This window comes from Cydia amplana, chromosome 10, assembly GCF_948474715.1.
Source record: "Cydia amplana chromosome 10, ilCydAmpl1.1, whole genome shotgun sequence".
In the NCBI taxonomy this organism is placed as follows: Eukaryota; Metazoa; Arthropoda; class Insecta; order Lepidoptera; family Tortricidae; genus Cydia; species Cydia amplana.
Window position 1 is genome coordinate 17,029,607 of NC_086078.1, and position 20,002 is coordinate 17,049,608.

Here is a 20,002-nt window from a genome sequence, read left to right on the forward strand (position 1 = left end):
TAGACTACGCACAGTGCCGCGTCGCATGGCACTTTCAGTCAAAAATCCGAGGGTGATTGGACCAACGTACTATGAACGTCTACCTGCAAAATTGCGAACCGAACAATCTGACGAATCATTTGAACGCCAATTGAGACTCTTTTTATTGGATAATCCATTATATTCTGTAAATGAATATATGGAAATGACCTGTAATACAATAAATTTAATGTAACAAATTTTTTATTGACCTGTATTTCGTTTTAATTTTAATTTGACGATCATTATGAGATATCCATGCTTACTGTATTGACATTGTTTTTTCATTTTATATTATTTGACATTGTTAGTTAATATGTTTTTAAATTATTGCTTATAATGGTTTTTAAATTGTGTATTGCTTGACATTTGTATAATTATTATCAATTGTTATTTTCCTACTTGACGATCATAATATAAATTCGTATAGATTAGTGTAAAATAATTTATATTGTAATTTCATATTATGAAATAAATAAATCTAAATCTACCTGGATACCTGGGTTCAAAACCAGTTAAGTCATTTACTTCACTATCCTGGGTAAATGTCTGGGGAGTTCTAATAATTAAGTGTAACTCGGGAAATTAAGTAAAATACTACTCGGGATCGGGACAGTAACGCACAGACAAGACATCCTCTAGACCAGTGGTTCCTAACCTTTTCAGTCCGGTCACCCCTATCAATAACTAGGGAACCTGATTTTACCCGTCTTCTCAATGGTAATAAAAAATAAAACGTGTACGTTTGTTGTATTGTTATATTAGGTTGGCTTATTACCCCCGTAAAATAGGTACCGGTTTTACCCCCACGGGGGTAATTATCCCCAGGTTAGGAACCACTGCTCTAGACTGAGCATAGTAGCGCTACCCCCTGTGCCACAAATATAAGTACGGTAGTTTTACTCCAATCTCGAGTCAAAGTGTCTTTGTGTGACGTCCGTGTCTTTGAACGGACCAATCACGGGACGGGACTCGCTTCACCTCGTCCCCCGCACCCCAGTATTTTATATATAGAATAAAGACATTATTGATTTACAGATAACTCGAAATTTCCCGGAATGGAAAATAGTTGCCGGCTACCTCGGAGTTAAGGATGACTCACGTTAGACCGGGCCGTGTCCGGGCCGGAGCCTCCGGCGCTTACTTTTCTAAGACAACGACAGGTGATCATGTGATACTTTCCATAGAAAACGAAGCGCCTGAAGGTCGGGCCCGGACACGGCCCGGTCCAACGTGAGTCATCTTTTATACTGGTTCTTTCGATTGAACGACGCTATAACCGATTGATATGAACTCTGCATGGTATAATCTGGAAGCCTTAGGAATTCGCGGAGCATAACTGTGGGTACAGTAAATAGGCCCAACTGTTTACGTATGAATAGGCTTTATTCATCAAATGATATGTCTAGCACTAGGGTTTCTACGTGTTGCTATATTTAGTAACGCCGCCTTTAGAATATTCAGATTAAAACGTATTTGTGACATTCCACGGTAAAGGGTACAGTGAAAGAAATTAATGTCCGTACAATATCGCACCTTGTCACAGTGACAATCAATATGAAAGTAGCTAGGGCCCTCATACCTCATACCTACTATTGTCACTGTGACAAGGTAACCTCGCAAAGCCAACCTATTTATTATCTTGGGAAAACACATTGAAAAGGGACTCGCAGATGTTGTTTTCGCCCACGGCTAGCTTGGTTCACGCTACGCCACGCAAGTTATCTTTACCCGTAGACTGACATAGTTTGAGTTAATCCGCGCCAGTTAGCGGACGCCCTTACATCAACTACACAATTTCACCAATGACACTGATGCATCGAAGCTGCAATCTTCTTCGTCGTGCGGCACAACGTCTCTGGGGTGCAATTTCCGCATCTCCAATGCCACCGCTCTCACATATTGCATGTTGACGGGAAGCTATAATGCTACATGGTACTCTATTCCATCTGCAAGTGCATATTGAATGTGTGACTTGGAAAAGATTGCTTCTATTTCTCTCTCTTGTCTTGAAACAATCACTGTGTAGTATGTAGTAAAGCAGGCGAGATTTGTATAACTTTGTTTTTTATTTTACAACTCTACCCGTCTATAATGAATAATATAGGGATTATGCGGATTATTTACCGGTCTTTTATTTATAGCTAGTATCGAATTGTTTTTTTTTTTGTTTTCAGGTTTTGGACGGTATGCTGAACTTCTGAATTCCTGTAAGTAGGTACTTTACATTACCTAAATTATGTAGGTAATTCATAGTTTTTATTAACAAGAAAACAGCACGAAGTTGCCTAGTTCAATGACTTAAATTAAATCATTGGCTCTTAAGTGTGAACGAATTGAGAACGTAGTAAGTTAAAATGTTCAAGTTGCCGATAAAATATTAAACATAGAAAAATATCTCTCACAAGTTCAATGAAGCTTTGGCAATCACTATTTACTTAATTTTTGACGCATGACATTATATTTATGTTAATCGTAACATGTGTGTACGTGGGGTTTATGCGTTATTTATTGCGAGCGATTAAAAATGTAGCGTAAGCATTCCTGGCGTTGAAATAATCGAAACATTATCAGTATACAACAAAAAATTCTTCTATCTACTTACCTAAAAGCACAAGTGAATAATAACGCACAACCTCGAAGTTTGCCGAAAGTTCCATCGTTCGAGGATCGTAAAAAATGTGAGCGCAAAAATGTTGATATTCCTCGTCGACACGGTGTAAAGTTTATAAGCGCACCTGCGTCCCCCCACCCCCCCCTTTTAGGGAGTATACGGCTGAGGCGGCTGTCGAACTGTGGCTTATTTGGCATGTCGGATAACTGGAATCGTGTTAGTGATATTGGATGGTGTGACTGGGATCACTTTGTGGTTAGTGTCTCTTACGTACAGTCAGCTGCAGAAACATTTGAGCCCTCTGCAAATAGATCTATGCAGGGGGGTTAGTTACTCTGCAGCTGTGGAAGGTTGGAAGGAAGCTCATTGATGGACGTAATTTCTGGGTGAGTAAGGTAGCGAATATGAACCGTGGTGAGATGCCTGCACTTGACTATGACTTGACTCTTAAACTGTTATTACGGTCTTTGTGACTGCAGAAGAAACAGACGATGTCATTGTCAATTTCCATGATAAAATAAGTGACGGGTATGGAAGTTTTAATCGCAACATCATTGCGTCAACGACAGCAAGGAAATTTACAATGTCAGCCGTCACCCGCTATAGCATTTTCAAAATACTCAATCACCATCAAGCAAATATTCACTATCAAGTTACGTGATACCTGCTATTTATGTATAAAATTAAATAATGACAGTATCTTGCAATACCATCAGTATTTATCATCACATTTTCTCAAAAAAACCGCAATTGTATTTGCATCGGGTCGATCCGGCCCGACGCAAGTAAGGTCCGCAGCGAACATGTCAATATGAATATTTGCCATCCCCCCTCCCCGTGTTACCTCAAGCAATATCAGGTGGTTTATGATCCCGGCGGATTACACCGCGTTTATGCTGATGCAAGCACCTTTAATTAGGTACCGAAGCTTTACGAGCGAGATCTTTATTAAGCTTTCTGCACTAGTGCAGTAAACAGTCCATTGTGCGGAAAGTATTTATCCCTTTGGGCATATCAAAGATCATACGTTATTGTGTTAGTTAGGTAGATGTACGAACAATTGTGTCGTCTTAGCGTCCTGTAGGGCTAAGATGGCCGGCTCTTTATCACTTGTCACCATGGCTGTCACGTTCTAACAAATATGTAAGTGCGAAAGTGATGCATAGCGTGACAGGTGATAAAAATGCGACCATGATAGCTGTACGGATATGATGGTCGTTCTTGTCTACGTGACAGCGTGATAAAACGGTGTCCGTCACTTTCTTTCCCACGGTGTTAAACAGTGACAGTTATTTTATCACGTGGATAAAGATGGATAAAGCTATCCATAATAGGCTGGCAGGTCTGAACTTGTTTATTGACACAGATGTCAAACAGACAGCAATAAGTCGACGTGGGATGCTCGAGCTTTCTGTTTCAGCTGCACTACTGTTGCAACATTACTAACACTCTTCTCATTTTATCAAGGAAATTGATAGAGTAATGTGTAATGTCACAACAGTAATGCAGCTGCACTGGACATCCGTACGTCACCTAAAGAATGCAAAATTAAGTAATACAAAAACCTGGTACCTTAAAAATCTTTAACATAATTTGAAATAGAGATGTGGGGAATCATTAACTACTCACATAACATATATCTTACTTGGTCAAGCAAATCTTGTCAGTAGAAAAAGGCAGCAAATTTGAAAAATCGCGGGTTAGCTAGGGGAGACCTAGGAGATTTGTGACAGAGGTGAGTTGTGACAGACGCGATTTCTCCCTACCTATGAAGGTGAGCGAGCTGGCAACAACGCTCAATTGACGCTTTAGAGACGCGTTAGTTGACTCAGTACCCGCCGGCGGCGCACGCGAAGCGGTTGCGTAGTTACGACGTCCGCGTGCAAAAAAATGCGAAAAGTAAGTTTTTCGTCAAAATTTTGATTGAATTTATATCATATCTTATTACATGTGCGTTGTTGTGTTATTTTTTCATAAGTTGTGTAGTTATCTAAGTCTCAAAACGTGGCATTGATTTTTTGTGTTTGCATCGTGTTTAGAAAATTTTAATTATTATTCGGACCAAGTCGTAATTTTGAGCACCTAGGAGAGTTGTGACAGCCTGTCACAACTCTCCTATTTGACTTAATATTTCTGCTGGGATATTTCGACACTTTTTTATTCATTTGCGATGTCTGTATGTGTGTTTGTACATTAGTATAAATTCATTCGCTGTGAACAATAATGCCAATGAACCTGTTGCCTCTAGATCTTCAGCCCATAGCCCAGTCCTGAACAGTGATGCAAATGAACCTGTTGCCTCCAGATCTTCAGCCCATAGCCCAGTCCTGAACAGTGATGCAAATGAACCTGTTGCCTCCAGATCTTCAGCCCATAGCCCAGTCCTGAACAGTGATGCAAATGAACCTGTTGCCTCCAGATCTTCAGCCCATAGCCCAGTCCTGAACAGTGATGCAAATGAACCTGTTGCCTCCACGTTTACAGCCCATAGTCATCTTGCCACTGTTTCTAATGTGTTCTCGCCAGAATCAGTTAGGCCGTTGCCAAAAGCTCCGCCAAGAAAAAACAGTCAACCGAACAGACGCAAAATCAAATCTGCTGTGCTTACTGACACACCTACTAAGGACGAAATAGTTGCTATAGAAGCCAATAGGAAGGCGAAGAATGTGAAAAAGCGTGTCTTAAGCGAAGATAAGAAGAAACCCAAAAAAGGCAAGAAAACTAATAAGAAGAAGAGAACAGGTGATGACGAAGGACAGGCAGAAAATGATTGTTTTTTTCTTGGTTTGCCTTGAAGCCTATTCAAACAGCAGATCGAATGAGGAGTGGGTGCAATGCCTAGAATGCAAAGGCTGGTCACACGCAGATTGCACTGGAGGCGAGCTGCAATACGTTTGCCATAATTGCCTATCAGATTAGATTTAAATTTTTGACTGATTATAATATGATTGATCTCAAAGCGATGCCATAATTACTTATAAGATATAATTACTTGTTATGGAAAGGTTATGTTACGTTGTGTTTGTTGGTACTTGATGTGCTAAAAGATGATTAAACTACTTTTTGCAAAAAAAACATGTGTTATTTATTTATAATATGTGTAATGGTTTTTTTTATTACTCAAACAGTCTAAATACATAGCTGTCACAACTTTCCTCGGTACCTGTCACATCTTACCTCGGTGATAGGGGAGTTGTGACAAAGGGAGTAGTCTTTCTTTTTGTTGATTTTCTCGGAAACCGTAATACTTTACTTAATTTTGATGATTGTTTTGGAAAGGGAAGGAATGGTGCTACATTTATTCACATAGGTCGTAACTGTGGAATGTTTCTGGAGCGAGATATTCTCCTAAAATTAAAAATTGTCACAACTGTCCTAGGTCTCCCCTACGTTTGATTTATTCGAAAATCGCGTGTCATTTATATCTTATCTGTAGAACTGTTTTGTTTACATTTTATCGTTGTTAGATGCACATTTGTTTATTAGTTTGTTACTGACATATTCGGCTTGACAGACTGTAACTATACATCACACATTTTTTCTATACATAATTGTATATGTAGGTACATAATTTATATATGCGATCTGTGAGGTAAATAGCGTTTGTAAATGTCCTCCCAGAACTGCAGCTGTTCATCTTCAGGATTGAGGCAGAGCTGCAATTGTTCGCCAATGTCCAAGTAGTTTTGCTTTTCCAAAGTGAATGGTGTCCATTGCGCTCCTAGCCTGTCATCCGGGGTTGGGTTTCTGAAACAAAAAACATTTATCATCTTACAGGCCTTATAGAGTCTGTGCGGAAAGAGAAGAGTCGTGGAATGTAAGGGAGCCCATACATTCCACAACTCTTCTCTTTCCGCACAGACTCTAGGGGTTTTTTTTACCTAGTTTTTTTAACTAATTACGAGTAAGTACGTACTTAAACGTATTGCCGCACCCTCTGTGCAGTAAAACTTACCCAAATTTAGCAAAGTTAGTCCACAATTTAGTAACATTTTCAATCATTTGGAAGGTCTTAGTGCCCGGTTCCGTCCTCTTTATCCGGCCCTTACACGGGAACAGGTAGGCCAGGTCGTCCACATGACATGTCGTCTTCTTATCCCCCACTACATTCCCATACCCAAACATGTTCGCCATTATGTTCCGCTCCGACTTGCAAGTAAATCGATAAAAGTATAACTTGTTCGAACTTGAGCCAGCGGTAATTTTCTGCCATTGAATAATGTCGTAAACCATCGCTGCCATGGAAAACATTTTCACCAGTTCATTTATAACATCAAAAGTCATTTTCTTGTCCTGGAAATAAAACTGTTTGATTTTCCGTCCAACTTCAAATTGGTCTACCAGCGTACAGTGCCATGTTATTGGTCTAGGGACGTATTCTTCTAGAAATTGGTCGAATCTTGGCATTAATACGGTAAAGTCGTTTCTACAGGTCATGATAGCAGTCATTATGCCTTCATCCTCCACATAGCCATTCATTACTTCGACTCCCTCATGTATCGCGCTTCGGACACCATCATACGAATTCCCACTCCAGTACCTTTCGATATTGTCAAAATTCTTCTCGCTTACGACTGCGAAATATATTTCAGAAGAATTCTTAGTTTTGATCGCCATCGTTGTTGGTATTTGTAGATTGATCAAGGAATCGACTGGTTGGACTTTGAAGAATTCATACAATACTTTGTTGTCAGACGAATGGCAACCCAACTGTTTGGCTAAAGCTAAAACCACTTCTCGAGGTTCGAATGGCATCGACCAAAAGCAAGTGCATGTTCCGCTTTGCATGATCGCTCTGCGGAATAGTCCTTTAGTCATTGGTGACATCAAATGAAAAGATACACAAACGCCACCAGCGCTGTTTCCAAAAATTGTGATATTTTCCGGATCACCTCCAAAACAGCCAATGTTTTTCTTTACCCATCTCATGGCTTGTACTTGGTCTTTAATTCCAGCGTTTCCAGGCGCGTCTTCGGAATCTAGACAAAGGAAACCTAAGACTTCCAGCCTGTAGTTTATGGTGACTAAGATAACATCATGTCTGATGAGGAATTCTGGTCCGTACATGTCATCGTTACTGCCTCCGATGGCAAAACTGCCTCCATGGATATAAAACATGACTGGTAGAGGCTTTTCCGGTTTAAGATTTGGCGTGTAAATGTTGAGATACAGACAGTCCTCCCTCCCCCAGGGGGTTTTTGTTATAGGATTCATTTGGTAGCAGATTGGACCAAAATCTTTCGCGTTTCTAACGCCTGTCCATGGTTTTGGTGGTTGCGGCGCCTGTAGAAAAATGCAATCCCATCAAAAACATGAGTGTGAAATGTGAGCCAAGTTCAATGTTAAGAATATGTGTCGTTGTCAACTTCGCAAGCAAAAGAATTTAGATCTATAATCACTATGAAAGTAGATACTTCATAATATGTCACTGTGACAACAAAATGGGCACTGTACAAGATCGACAAGAGTGGAAGAAGGGGGAAGGGGCCCTACATCCAAGATTGGATCACCAAATTAATGATGATGATGATGACCCTTACCTTAAATCTCAAGTCTCCTAGTGGCGGCTCAGCATACGGGATTCCCTTGAAACTATAAAAAGTGCCGCCGTATTCGTTTTTCTCATGGCTGCCTTTTAACACGCCCTCACTTACACTCGCTTTAACCATTTTATTTGAAACCTTAATTTGTACTGGTGCTATTGATTTCTAAATTAGATAAATTTAGTTATGTATCGTTTTTTTGTTACAATATTTCTATTTCTTCTTTCGCAAATTTATTTTGATACCTTTATTACCGACGCTTCGACGCAGGTTACACTGGTGATCAAAACAGGGATTTGTGTAACCCGACAAAAAGTCTATGAAAATAAATGTAATAAAAAAATATATTCACGATAGACCCGATATAAATATGTTTTAATAATTTATTTTTTGTTTAAATATATCGAAATAATTTCATAAAACGCGGTTAAACCAGCAACGGTCGAAGTAAAAGTGAAACATCTACGGAAAGTTAATATATATGCATATTGAATGTTAATATTTGCATTGAATACCTTCGTCCTGATTACATTAACATAAATTAAGTATATCGACATTTAATAATTATTCGTAATGAAGAGTGAGGACTTTGGACGAACGGTCATAAACTTGACAACGAAAATTACCTTATATTCATTCAAGGAAAGAACAAATCTTTAAAGGCAACTGCAACTGCATAACTGCAGCTGCATAACTGGTGTGACATAATCAACATATTTTATTTTGGTAATGGTAGAGACATCGCGTAAATATGATAAGGGGCAAAGGGGCCTCATACAGCCTACATATTTTTAGTCGTTGGAAAACTTCTCAAAGTCATAATATTCATGTATTCCGACATTTTTTTCTAAAGAAATTATTTAATTCAAATTTTCATAAAAATATATTCCTTAACGTTTAGTATCACTACTTATATTATAAATATGCGAACGTAACTCTGTTCGTCACCTTACTCTTAAAACACAAAATCAATTTAGATGAAATTTGGCATAGAGATGATTTGAGGCCCGGGAAAGGAAATAGGATACTTTTTATCAATCATCATCATCATTTCACGCAGATGAAGTCGCGGGCAGAAGCTATAGTCTGTCAAGCCATTTCCGCCATCATCAGTAGAAAAAATCGGCAAATTGAAAAAGGTTATCGCCCCACAGAAAATTTCACACCTTTTTCAACTGACAAAGTTGTTTGACAGACTATAGTAATTTATATACCTACTTACATAATCCTTAATAATGATATTCGCGTATAACTAAACATTTGGTTTGAAATAGTTGATTCATCAATATTCGACGAATGCCTCGATTTACTAATTCCGCTACTCAATTCCAGTTGGTACATATACAGATTAGCTCCAAATATTTGTTTTACCCTGTCTACATTAAATTGCCTATTTCATGCTTTGCTAGCACTTGAAATAGAAGTTATTAGATGAATATTTGGTTTTGATATTGCTGATGTGAGATTACATGTTCTTGAGAATGAGGAATTATAATTTTATTATAATGCCTAACACCGCTAACACGTACAATTATTAGATAGTTTATATAACTCCATGAGATGCATATTTCAATTTTATTATCTTTTTCCTTGAAAATAATGTTATGCAGGTATAAATCACGTGCAACGAAAGTAAATAAATACACATTCCATATATTAAATTAATATTTTTATTATTTAAATCAACAATCTTAATATTAAAACAAATGAAGAACCAACCCAGAAAGTCAATCATAAAGACTTCTATTTGATGTTCGGATATCAACTGTAATGAGTGACGTTCGCCGCCGCATTACCGCCGTAACAATGACGTTAATTCCGTGACGTTCATTCCAAGTCCTACGTCAAGTCTATGGAATATATACCTATCCTCGTGCCGCCCAATATTAGGATATATAACATTAGGATGTACACTAAATTTCAATGGAATGTCAACCTTAATCCTTATTTAAAAACAAAGTAGGTAACATTTCATTTGTCTCGCAAGATTAACGAACAAATGAAATTCAACCCAATTGAAAATACAACAAGATTCAAACTTCCTTGGCTATAATTTTGTATGGTGGGCGGCGCGAGGTTAAACATAGTCACTGCCATAGATATGAATTTACTGCTAAGGTACAAACTTAGTTTGGCCAGAATAGGGATACTGAAATTTCAAAATTCGACGCCAGCCGAATCGAACACGGACTTCCAGAAGGCCACTACGTCGGCGTCCAGTGATTGCCCTACTCGAAGGACATCGGATATGTCAACGTAGCTCTCAGAGTTGCTGTAGGAGGGAACTACAGCACCTAGTGAAGCGTCGGGAGTGGGGGTGCTGGAAATTAAATAAATGAATAAGGGTTATTAGACATACCAAGCTAAATCTTTACATACATACTTTGTAGTAACAGAGTGTGTAAGGTCACCGTAAGTGTCACTTTTATAGTGACACTGCTACACACTTAGTCACTTTAATGTCTGTGCTGATTTAGCTTTAGGAAGACGGACAGAATTTGTTGAATTCACCCCTTTAGTGAGATTGAATCATGTAATTTTAACTTATTGTTTTATGTAGGTAACACGAAAAATTTACTTTCGAAACAATTCTCAAAAGCCTTTTAGGTACCTAAAGTCTATTTTTTTATTCGGTAGACTGAAATGACCTAGTGTAAAAATAACAACACCTCGAAGATATTTATCCATTTATTTTCTTGTCTTCTTCCAATTCACAATAATCTCTTCTCTTGACAACCGCCTGCTAGCACGACTCAACAACCAAAGAGAGCTGTCCGCCAAGTGTCTTTCTTTTTATACCCAACCAATAACAGTCTTCAATTTCAAACTACCCTTAACTTTAAAAACGTATTAAGTAGGTATGCTAGGTCTTATTTCAAACTACCCGTAACTTTAAAAACGAATTAAATAGGTATGCTAAATACCAAAAACCCTACACTCGTCCATCCTGACTCCGTGTATGTCCTCATACACGTGCCAGGTGGAAACCCTACACTTGGCCGACAGACTACGTATACTACTTAACAGTGGATACACTAATCGCATAGGATACGAAACAGTTTCAATCAGGCATCAGCAAGTCAAAATCTCAAAAACATCATCTAAATAACCTTTCGTATGCCTGCCACACAATTTGGACTAGAATTTACAGTTTCAAGGTTATTAATTCAGTGGTAAATTTTGACTAAAGCATACGAAGGGTTAAAATTGTTACTCTTCTGCCGGAGACATCCTGCTGGAGACGGCTCGCACCGGACTCTGGCGGCGCGAGGCGGGCTCCTGCTGGAGACGGCTCGCACCGGACTCTGGCGGCGCGAGGCGGGCTCCTGCTGGAGACGGCTCGCATCGGACTCAGGCGGCGCGAGGCGGGGGACGCCGGTAGAGGTGCGGCGCTCAACTTGCTAAAAATATCCAACATTGGGTTAATAATCACAACAGTGTACACCTTGACTAGTAATTCAGGGTAACAGATCATTAATTGCCATTTATTATTCGATTTTCATGAGTAATGATCATCTCTATCTGCAGGTAAATAGTACACGAACCAATTCAATTCTCGTGACTGAAACAACAGAGTACACGAACCAATTCAATTCTCGTGACTGAAGCACTATCAATCTTCCTGCCATATATAATATGAACCAGTTCAAATCTTTTCTAAAATGGTAGTACTTAGCTGTGTCAGCACACGAATCAAATCAAATTCTCGTGGCTTCAACATCATTTTCCATTATCATGTCAAGAAATCTTCAATTATAAACCTCACTCTTGAGACAGGAATATTTCCCGAGAACCTTTCAGTAACTTTAACCCTGACTATAATTTATAAAATATTACTATGATGAATAACAGCGATAATTAAGTAATTATTGTGTACAACTTGACCTATTATGTTCCCATTAACAATGCATTAATCATCTGGTACTAAAAACCTATACCTAATAGCTCCCCTCCCAATGTTTTCAGAGAAGGTCGTATATTCTAGCTTGTTAGGATTTATCCAAGCTGACAAAGTACTTAGTCCATCAATCGCAAGACGCGTTGGGATTTTCAGACTATTAGATTTTTTTATAATATGCATATTGTTTTATGAAAGACTTGAACAGTATATTAATTCACTAAACGTCTTTACAGCATACCAAATCCCGCAGTTCGGGAATAAACATAGCACCTAAATAGGCGTGTTTCCGCAGAAAAAGGACCAGTAATATTTTCTCTACACGTTGAATTAAATAAATTATACGTTTCAAATGTTACATGGCAGACATAAACGATAGAACTGCAAAAACCTGATGTTTTACCTATCCGTACCTTCCGACTTGTTCTAGAATACAATCAAAAATGTATACCATGGAATCGCATATTTTGTAACTGAAATATGGTATCATTTAACTACTGGGGTGATTACGACGACGTTGTAATTATGTTTAGGTTGTAAGAAAACTGCCCACGCAACATGTATCACCAATATCCACTCAGAGATTTCTTCAAGGAAATACTTGCGTTAATTGAGATCTACATACTGGAGCTTCGCCTTTTTGTAAACATAAAATATTAAGAATAAATCTTTTAATTACGATTTGCGCACTAGTATAAATATAATTATCAAATTTCAAGTTCGGCAATAAGTAAAAGTATAAAAGTGAATTCTTTACCGCAATACGTGTCTTTAATAACCTCCCAGTTGAAATTAATATCTCTTATTATTAAATTATCTCTGCCTCAATGGTAATCTACTATTATTTGACGAGTTTTTTATAGTTCATGCATTATTTAATATACCAGCTTATCTAGTAATGAGATAATGTTTATTATTGTACATCTATTTTTATCAAGTCTTAATTTAAACATAATATTTAAACATAATAATATAACCAATAAGAGGCCATCAATCCTCCTCGATCTCGGTTTAATTGTGGTGAGTTCTACAGGTTCAACCATGCACTCTTCATTATCGCTTATATTAAAATCATCATATTAAAATCATTTCAATGTAATGCTGCAACATTAACTGCAGTAACCTATGAATTAAAAATATGATTCAATAATTCAATAATTCAACGATTCTACAATTCAATAATTCAACGATTCTACAATTCAATAATTCAACGATTCTACAATTCAATAATTCAACGATTCTACAATTCAATAATTCAACGATTCTACAATTCAATAATTCAACGATTCTACAATTCAATAATTCAACGATTCTACAATTCAATAATTCAACGATTCTACAACTCAATAATTCAACGATTCTACAATTCAATAATTCAATAATTCAACGATTCTACAATTCAATAATTCAACGATTCTACAATTCAATAATTCAACGATTCTACAATTCAATAATTCAACGATTCTACAATTCAATCAACTAACGATTCTACAATTCAATCAACCAACGATTCTACAATTCAATCAACCAACGATTCTACAATTCAATCAACCAACGATTCTACAATTCAATCAACCAATGACTCTACAATTCAATCAACCAATGACTCAATCAACCAATGACTATAATTCAAGCCCAATGACTATAATTCAAGCCCAATGACTATAAATTATGACTATAATTCAATCAACCAATGACTCGATCATTCAATAAACCAACGACTCGATCATTCAATAAACCAAACGACTCGATCATTCAATAAACCAAACGACTCGATCATTCAATAAACCAAACGACTCGATCATTCAATAAACCAAACGACTCGATCATTCAATAAACCAAACGACTCGATCATTCAATAAACCAAACGACTCGATCATTCAATAAACCAAACGACTCGATCATTCAATAAACCAAACGACTCGATCATTCCATAAACCAAACGACTCGATCATTCAATAAACCAAACGACTCGATCATTCAATAAACCAAACGACTCGATCATTCAATAAACCAAACGACTCTATAATTCAATAAACCAAACGACTCTATAATTCAATAAACCAAATGACTATAATTCAATAAACCAAATGACTATAATTCAATAAACCAATTGACTCTATAATTCAATAAACCAATTGACTCTATAATTCAATAAAGCAAATGACTCTATAATTCAATAAAGCAAATGACTCTATAATTCAATAAAGCAAATGACTCTATAATTCAATAAAGCAAATGACTCTATAATTCAATAAAGCAAATGACTCTATAATTCAATAAAGCAAATGACTATAATTCAATAAAGCAAATGACTCTATAATTCAATAAACCAAATGACTCTATAATTCAATAAACCAAATGACTCTATAATTCAATAAACCAAATGACTCTATAATTCAATAAACCAAATGACTCTATAATTCAATAAACCAAATGACTCTATAATTCAATAAACCAAATGACTCTATAATTCAATACACCAAATGACTCTATAATTCAATAAACCAAATGACTCAATAATTCAATAAACCAAATGACTCTATAATTCAATAAACCAAATGACTCTATAATTCAATAAACCAAATGAATCTATAATTCAATAAACCAAATGACTCTATAATTCAATAAACCAAATGACTCTATAATTCAATAAACCAAAGGACTCTAATTCAATAAACCAAATGACTATAATTCAATAAACCAAATGACTCTATAATTCAATAAACCAAATGCTCTATAATTCAATAAACCAAATGACTCTATAATTCAATAAACCAAATGACTCTATAATTCAATAAACCAAATGACTCTATAATTCAATAAACCAAATGACTCTATAATTCAATAAACCAAATGACTATAATTCAATAAACCAAATGACTATAATTCAATAAACCAAATGACTCTATAATTCAATAAACCAAATGACTATAATTCAATAAACCAAATGACTATAATTCAATAAACCAAATGACTCGTATAATTCAATAAACCAAATGACTCCAATACTAGATACTAGATACTAGATACTCGATACTCGATACTCGATACTAGATACTAGATACTAGATACTAGATACTAGATACTCGATACTCGATACTCGATACTCGATACTCGATACTCGATACTCGATACTCGATACTCGATACTCGATACTCGATACTCGATACTCGATACTCGATACTCGATACTCGATACTCGATACTCGATACTCGATACTCGATACTCGATACTCGATACTCGATACTCGATACTCGTACTCGATACTCGATACTCGATACTCGATACTCGATACTCGATACTCGATACTCGATACTCGATACTCGATACTCGACCAATAAATAAACAAAGCAACAAATCAATCAATTCACAGAAAATGTGCCGTTAATGAGCTAATTATTGTCCAATTTTGTTTATAATCAGATGGCATTATAAATGTGGAGCTTCCTTGCAGTTCAAATAGAAATCACAAAAGTTGGTCAAAGGCCTGACCGGCTGAGAACCACTCATAGATCGTATCTATTATTTCGTAAGATAAGATATATACGCGTTATTATATCGCATTGACATATTTAGGCAAAAAATTCTCATAATTGGTACACAAGTAATAGTTTCTATCGGTTCATCAAATTTATTTTTCTCAACTTATCCTCTGGCAATATATTCATCTTATACTTATGTTATATGTGCTAGATGTCGATGAACGAGATGAAGTCAAGCAATTCACGGTATCTAACACACATTACCATATCAAATCATTCATAATATAATAGTAAATAGGTGTACATGACCTGATGTCCAGTGGCGCGTGCCTCTCGCTAAGGCTGTCGAAGCGGGGTTACTCCTGACTTTCACAACAGGACTCTGCTTCGGTCTGGATTCCTTTTTCACTGCCGCTGTTATTCCAGCTACATTCCCTTTCGCGAAGACCGAGGCTTCTGGTGTTCGCAAGCGCCGTTGATCATCATGAGTCATCGTCAGCCATATTCTCCAACAACTCGGCATGAAACGTAAAAGTATCCGGTGTTACATATACCTATATACTATATCATAATACCTTATAAACTATAAAGGAATTATATGACAAAATAATGTTTAATGGTAGTTCAAATTATAAACATTCATTTATCTCAAAAACTATGCGTCGTAGCAAAAAAAATGACTGAAAATTCAATGCCCCGTTTGCATAGTAAGCCATCTACTCATATTCCACAAATTTTAACATTAAGGATCAAAATCAAAACTCAAAATCTTCAATTAAATTGCGAGACCTGGTTATAAATCATAAATATCAATTTATCTCTGAAACTATGCGCCGTAGTGAAGAAATAATGAAAAAATTAAGGCACCCTTGAATACTCCAACCAACACATATCAAGACCCACGTGTTGACATATTCTGCCTAATTCCCACATGTGTGTGGGTGAGTAAGTAGCAAAGAAGTTAATAACTACAGTCACGTATCTATTTATTAAGAAGAACACGTGTACTTGATTTTGTTAACTGAACATTATTATGCCTAGCTGTCGGTGGCATGGTGGTTAAATACTTTGAATTCTCGACCAACTGACGCATATATTCTTATGATTACACATTGATATTATTTCCATTTAATTACATTTATGGGTCAAACTAACCTAAGTTTAACTGATATGCAATTAGATAGCCTATAATCATAATCATCATAATATTATTAATAAATGATGCAGGTACTCATTTAAATTAAATAAAAATGTTACCAGTACCATATTTCTTACGTAATCCATTAGAATTTCGTATAGTTAATTAATTATCTCCAAGCTCAGAATAAGGGTCATGTTATCCGTTATCTCACTAAATCAATAAGTAATAGCAGTAGGCGTGTACTTACGTTCTGCACACTTCTGAAGTGTAAAAATAACAACACCTCGAAGATATTTATCCATTTATTTTCTTGTCTTCTTCCAATTCACAATAATCTCTTCTCTTGACAACCGCCTGCTAGCACGACTCAACAACCAAAGAGAGCTGTCCGCCAAGTGTCTTTCTTTTTATACCCAACCAATAACAGTCTTCAATTTCAAACTACCCTTAACTTTAAAAACGTATTAAGTAGGTATGCTAGGTCTTATTTCAAACTACCCGTAACTTTAAAAACGAATTAAATAGGTATGCTAAATACCAAAAACCCTACACTTTCATAGTATGAACATAAAATGTCATTTCATACTATGAAATGTCATTTTAGTGTACCGAATAAAAAAATAGACTTTACCTGTAAAAACAACTTTATAAAAATGATAACATAAAATTTGCTATCGCATACAAATTCTGTTTGCATTTTGTTTGTGACCGCTGCAGAGCAGCACAAAAGAACACTAGTTTTATCTGTGACCGAAAAACCTGAATGCACCCGCATGTAGAACATGGAAAGCAAATGAAATTTGTTACATTCAAGGTAGACAAAGTAAATAAACATAATTATTAGAAGTACATACCCATATTTAGCAAAATTGGTGAAAACGTTGCACGACAACTGGATCATATGATAGCCTTTGCCATTCTTGTCAATTGGCATGTTAGCAAAGTTGGCCTGAAACAGATACATCAAGTCATCCAGATGACTGGCCCCGGAGATTCCGTACTTCACACCCGCAGCACCAAATATGTTCCTTTCAGATACACAAGAGAATCTGTAAAAATATGTCTTGCTGTTCTTAATTTTGGGTAAATGGTCCAGAGTCCTGTGTATGTTATAAACAAAACATGCATCATTGACATATTTTATAAACTCCTTCATTATATCATTGTTAATCGGTTTCTTTTCAAAGTAGTGCTTATGTATTTTATCAGACAGTTCCAAAACAGTCTTCGGATTGCATTTGTAGAGAAGTTCTCTCGGTACCAATATCTCAGAATATCTGTTGTATTCGTTCAATAAGAACTTTTCAAAAGATTCTAATCCAATGAGACATTCTTCACTAGTATGTCCGATAAATACGTCTACTTCATTACCGGTTCCTTTTTTCAAAATTTCTAATGGTTCTTCAATCATGAAATACTCTTGGCCAAGATTCTTCTCGACTACTGGTGTGAAGTGATACATTTTCAAAAGGTTGTTCGATTTTTCTTCCAAACTCACAACACAGGGGTTGGTCAGCACTAATTTCTCAGCAGGAACACTTTGCAAGAACTCGAGAAGTTTTTCCGGATCATCAGTTTCAAATCCGAGAATTTTTCCGAGCGTGAAAGCTCGCCTAGCTGGTTCAAAGGCGACAGACCAGTCACAAATTGGCACACCACTCATTGGAATAGCTTTTTTAAATAACCCTTTTGACATCGGCGACAACACATGCAGTAAAGTAGACGCCCCGCCAGCACTCTCACCAAAAACAGTCACATTAGAAGCATCACCACCAAACTTAACAATGTTTTCTTTGACCCATTTCAAAGCTGCCACTTGGTCCTTCATACCCGCATTGCCAGGGACATCTTTTGTGTCAAGGCATAGAAATCCGAAGGCTTCTAATCTGTAGTTGATAGTGACTAGGACTACACCATGTTTGACTAAGAAGTCAGGGCCGTAGTGAGAGTCGTTTCCGGAGCCGCTTCTGTAGCCACCTCCATGGATGAAGACCATGACAGGAAGAGGTTTGTTCGGCTGGAGATCTGGGGAGTACACGTTGAGGTAGAGGCAGTCCTCGCTGCCTAGTATGAACTCTTGGGTGAAGATGTCTTGTTGAGGGCACATTGGGCCGTGCTCGGTTGCTCTCCGGACTCCATCCCAGGGTAGAGGAGGTTGAGGCGCCTGAAGTAAAATTAAGAGCAATGAGAAATCTTTTACATTTGATTAGAATTTGCTAAATATAATCACGAGTATTATAACGAACATACGAAGAAACAAACATAAAGTGTCATTCTATGGAACTTGCAAACTATGTAAACAAACCGCCATATTGAAACTGTCAAAAAACATGAATTTACTTACACTTACTTTTATACATGAAAAGTCACTAGACTTTTGTTTACATAGTTAGCAAGTTCCATAGAATGACACTTTAGGTAACTTATTCGCCTCAAAACATTTATTTTTAAAATAATACTTAGGTACTATATCTCTAGATTATGTCTTAACTACTTACTGTTAGGAGTAAGTAGCAGAACATTGAATGATAGTAATGTAGGCTGATAATTATGAAGATATTCCTTTACCTTGAACCTCAACTTGCCGACGGGTGGCGCGGCGTAGGGCACGCCTTTAAAGCTGTAGTAGTAGCCATCTTTGGTCAACACCTCCCGCCGGTCACCTTCGAGCCAGCCTTGCTTCACTTGCACTTTCACCATTCTGAAAATAATAATAGGTATCTCAAAGAAGTTTTCTGGACGCCTCCATTGGGTAAAGTCTTTGTCCGGACGTGGAGACCTTTGCTCATTAGGTGTCATATGACGGACGGATTGATAAAGCAAGCATTATGTAATATCGCGCGATTGATATAGAGATACAGTGTCATTATTTCGTTGTCGTGTAGATAAACGCAATCTTCCTAAAATGTGAATGTTTTAGCAATAATAGGATAATATGTTCATGGTCCTTAGTCATAAGATCATGGTCACCATGGACAAGAAATTAAATTACCATTGAGTGGTAAACCACAAATTATGATAACTACCTCGTAGTAAAAGCAGATAATAACCGCCGCGAAATATTAGTATAGATTAACGACTATATTTCTTTAAACAATAGACTACAAAATACACTGATTAAATAATGGCTAACATAACTTTTTTGCATTTTGCATCAGACTACTTCCCTGTCGTGGCTAAGGTGGATATGACTTAACAAAAGATTGAATATGATATTATCTTTTTAGGCTATTCTAACACCATTCAACGAGGAATAAGGTTAAAAATTCAATATACTCGTACATGCAATGTACTTCTAACAAA

At 36.8% G+C, this 20,002-nt stretch overlaps 2 protein-coding genes across 3 annotated transcripts in view; one reads left to right on the top strand and one right to left on the bottom strand.

Moving 5' to 3' along the window:
• Positions 1-20,002, top strand: part of LOC134651312 (uncharacterized) — a 371,060-nt gene that overhangs the window by 63,080 nt on the left and 287,978 nt on the right. For both annotated transcript variants that reach the window (XM_063506370.1, XM_063506372.1), the window contains exon 2: positions 2,196-2,228. The gene's annotated coding sequence lies outside the window, so the exon portion shown is untranslated. The remainder of the gene's footprint in view (positions 1-2,195; positions 2,229-20,002) is intronic.
• Positions 6,205-19,431, bottom strand: LOC134651708 (uncharacterized). Its single transcript, XM_063506809.1, has 6 exons — positions 19,268-19,431; positions 17,554-18,863; positions 10,336-10,495; positions 8,173-8,340; positions 6,588-7,915; positions 6,205-6,379 (listed from the first exon to the last, which is right to left on the bottom strand). Exons 1-6 carry the CDS (start codon positions 19,397-19,399, stop codon positions 6,205-6,207), a joined length of 3,273 nt encoding a protein of 1,090 aa, XP_063362879.1. The 5' UTR covers positions 19,400-19,431.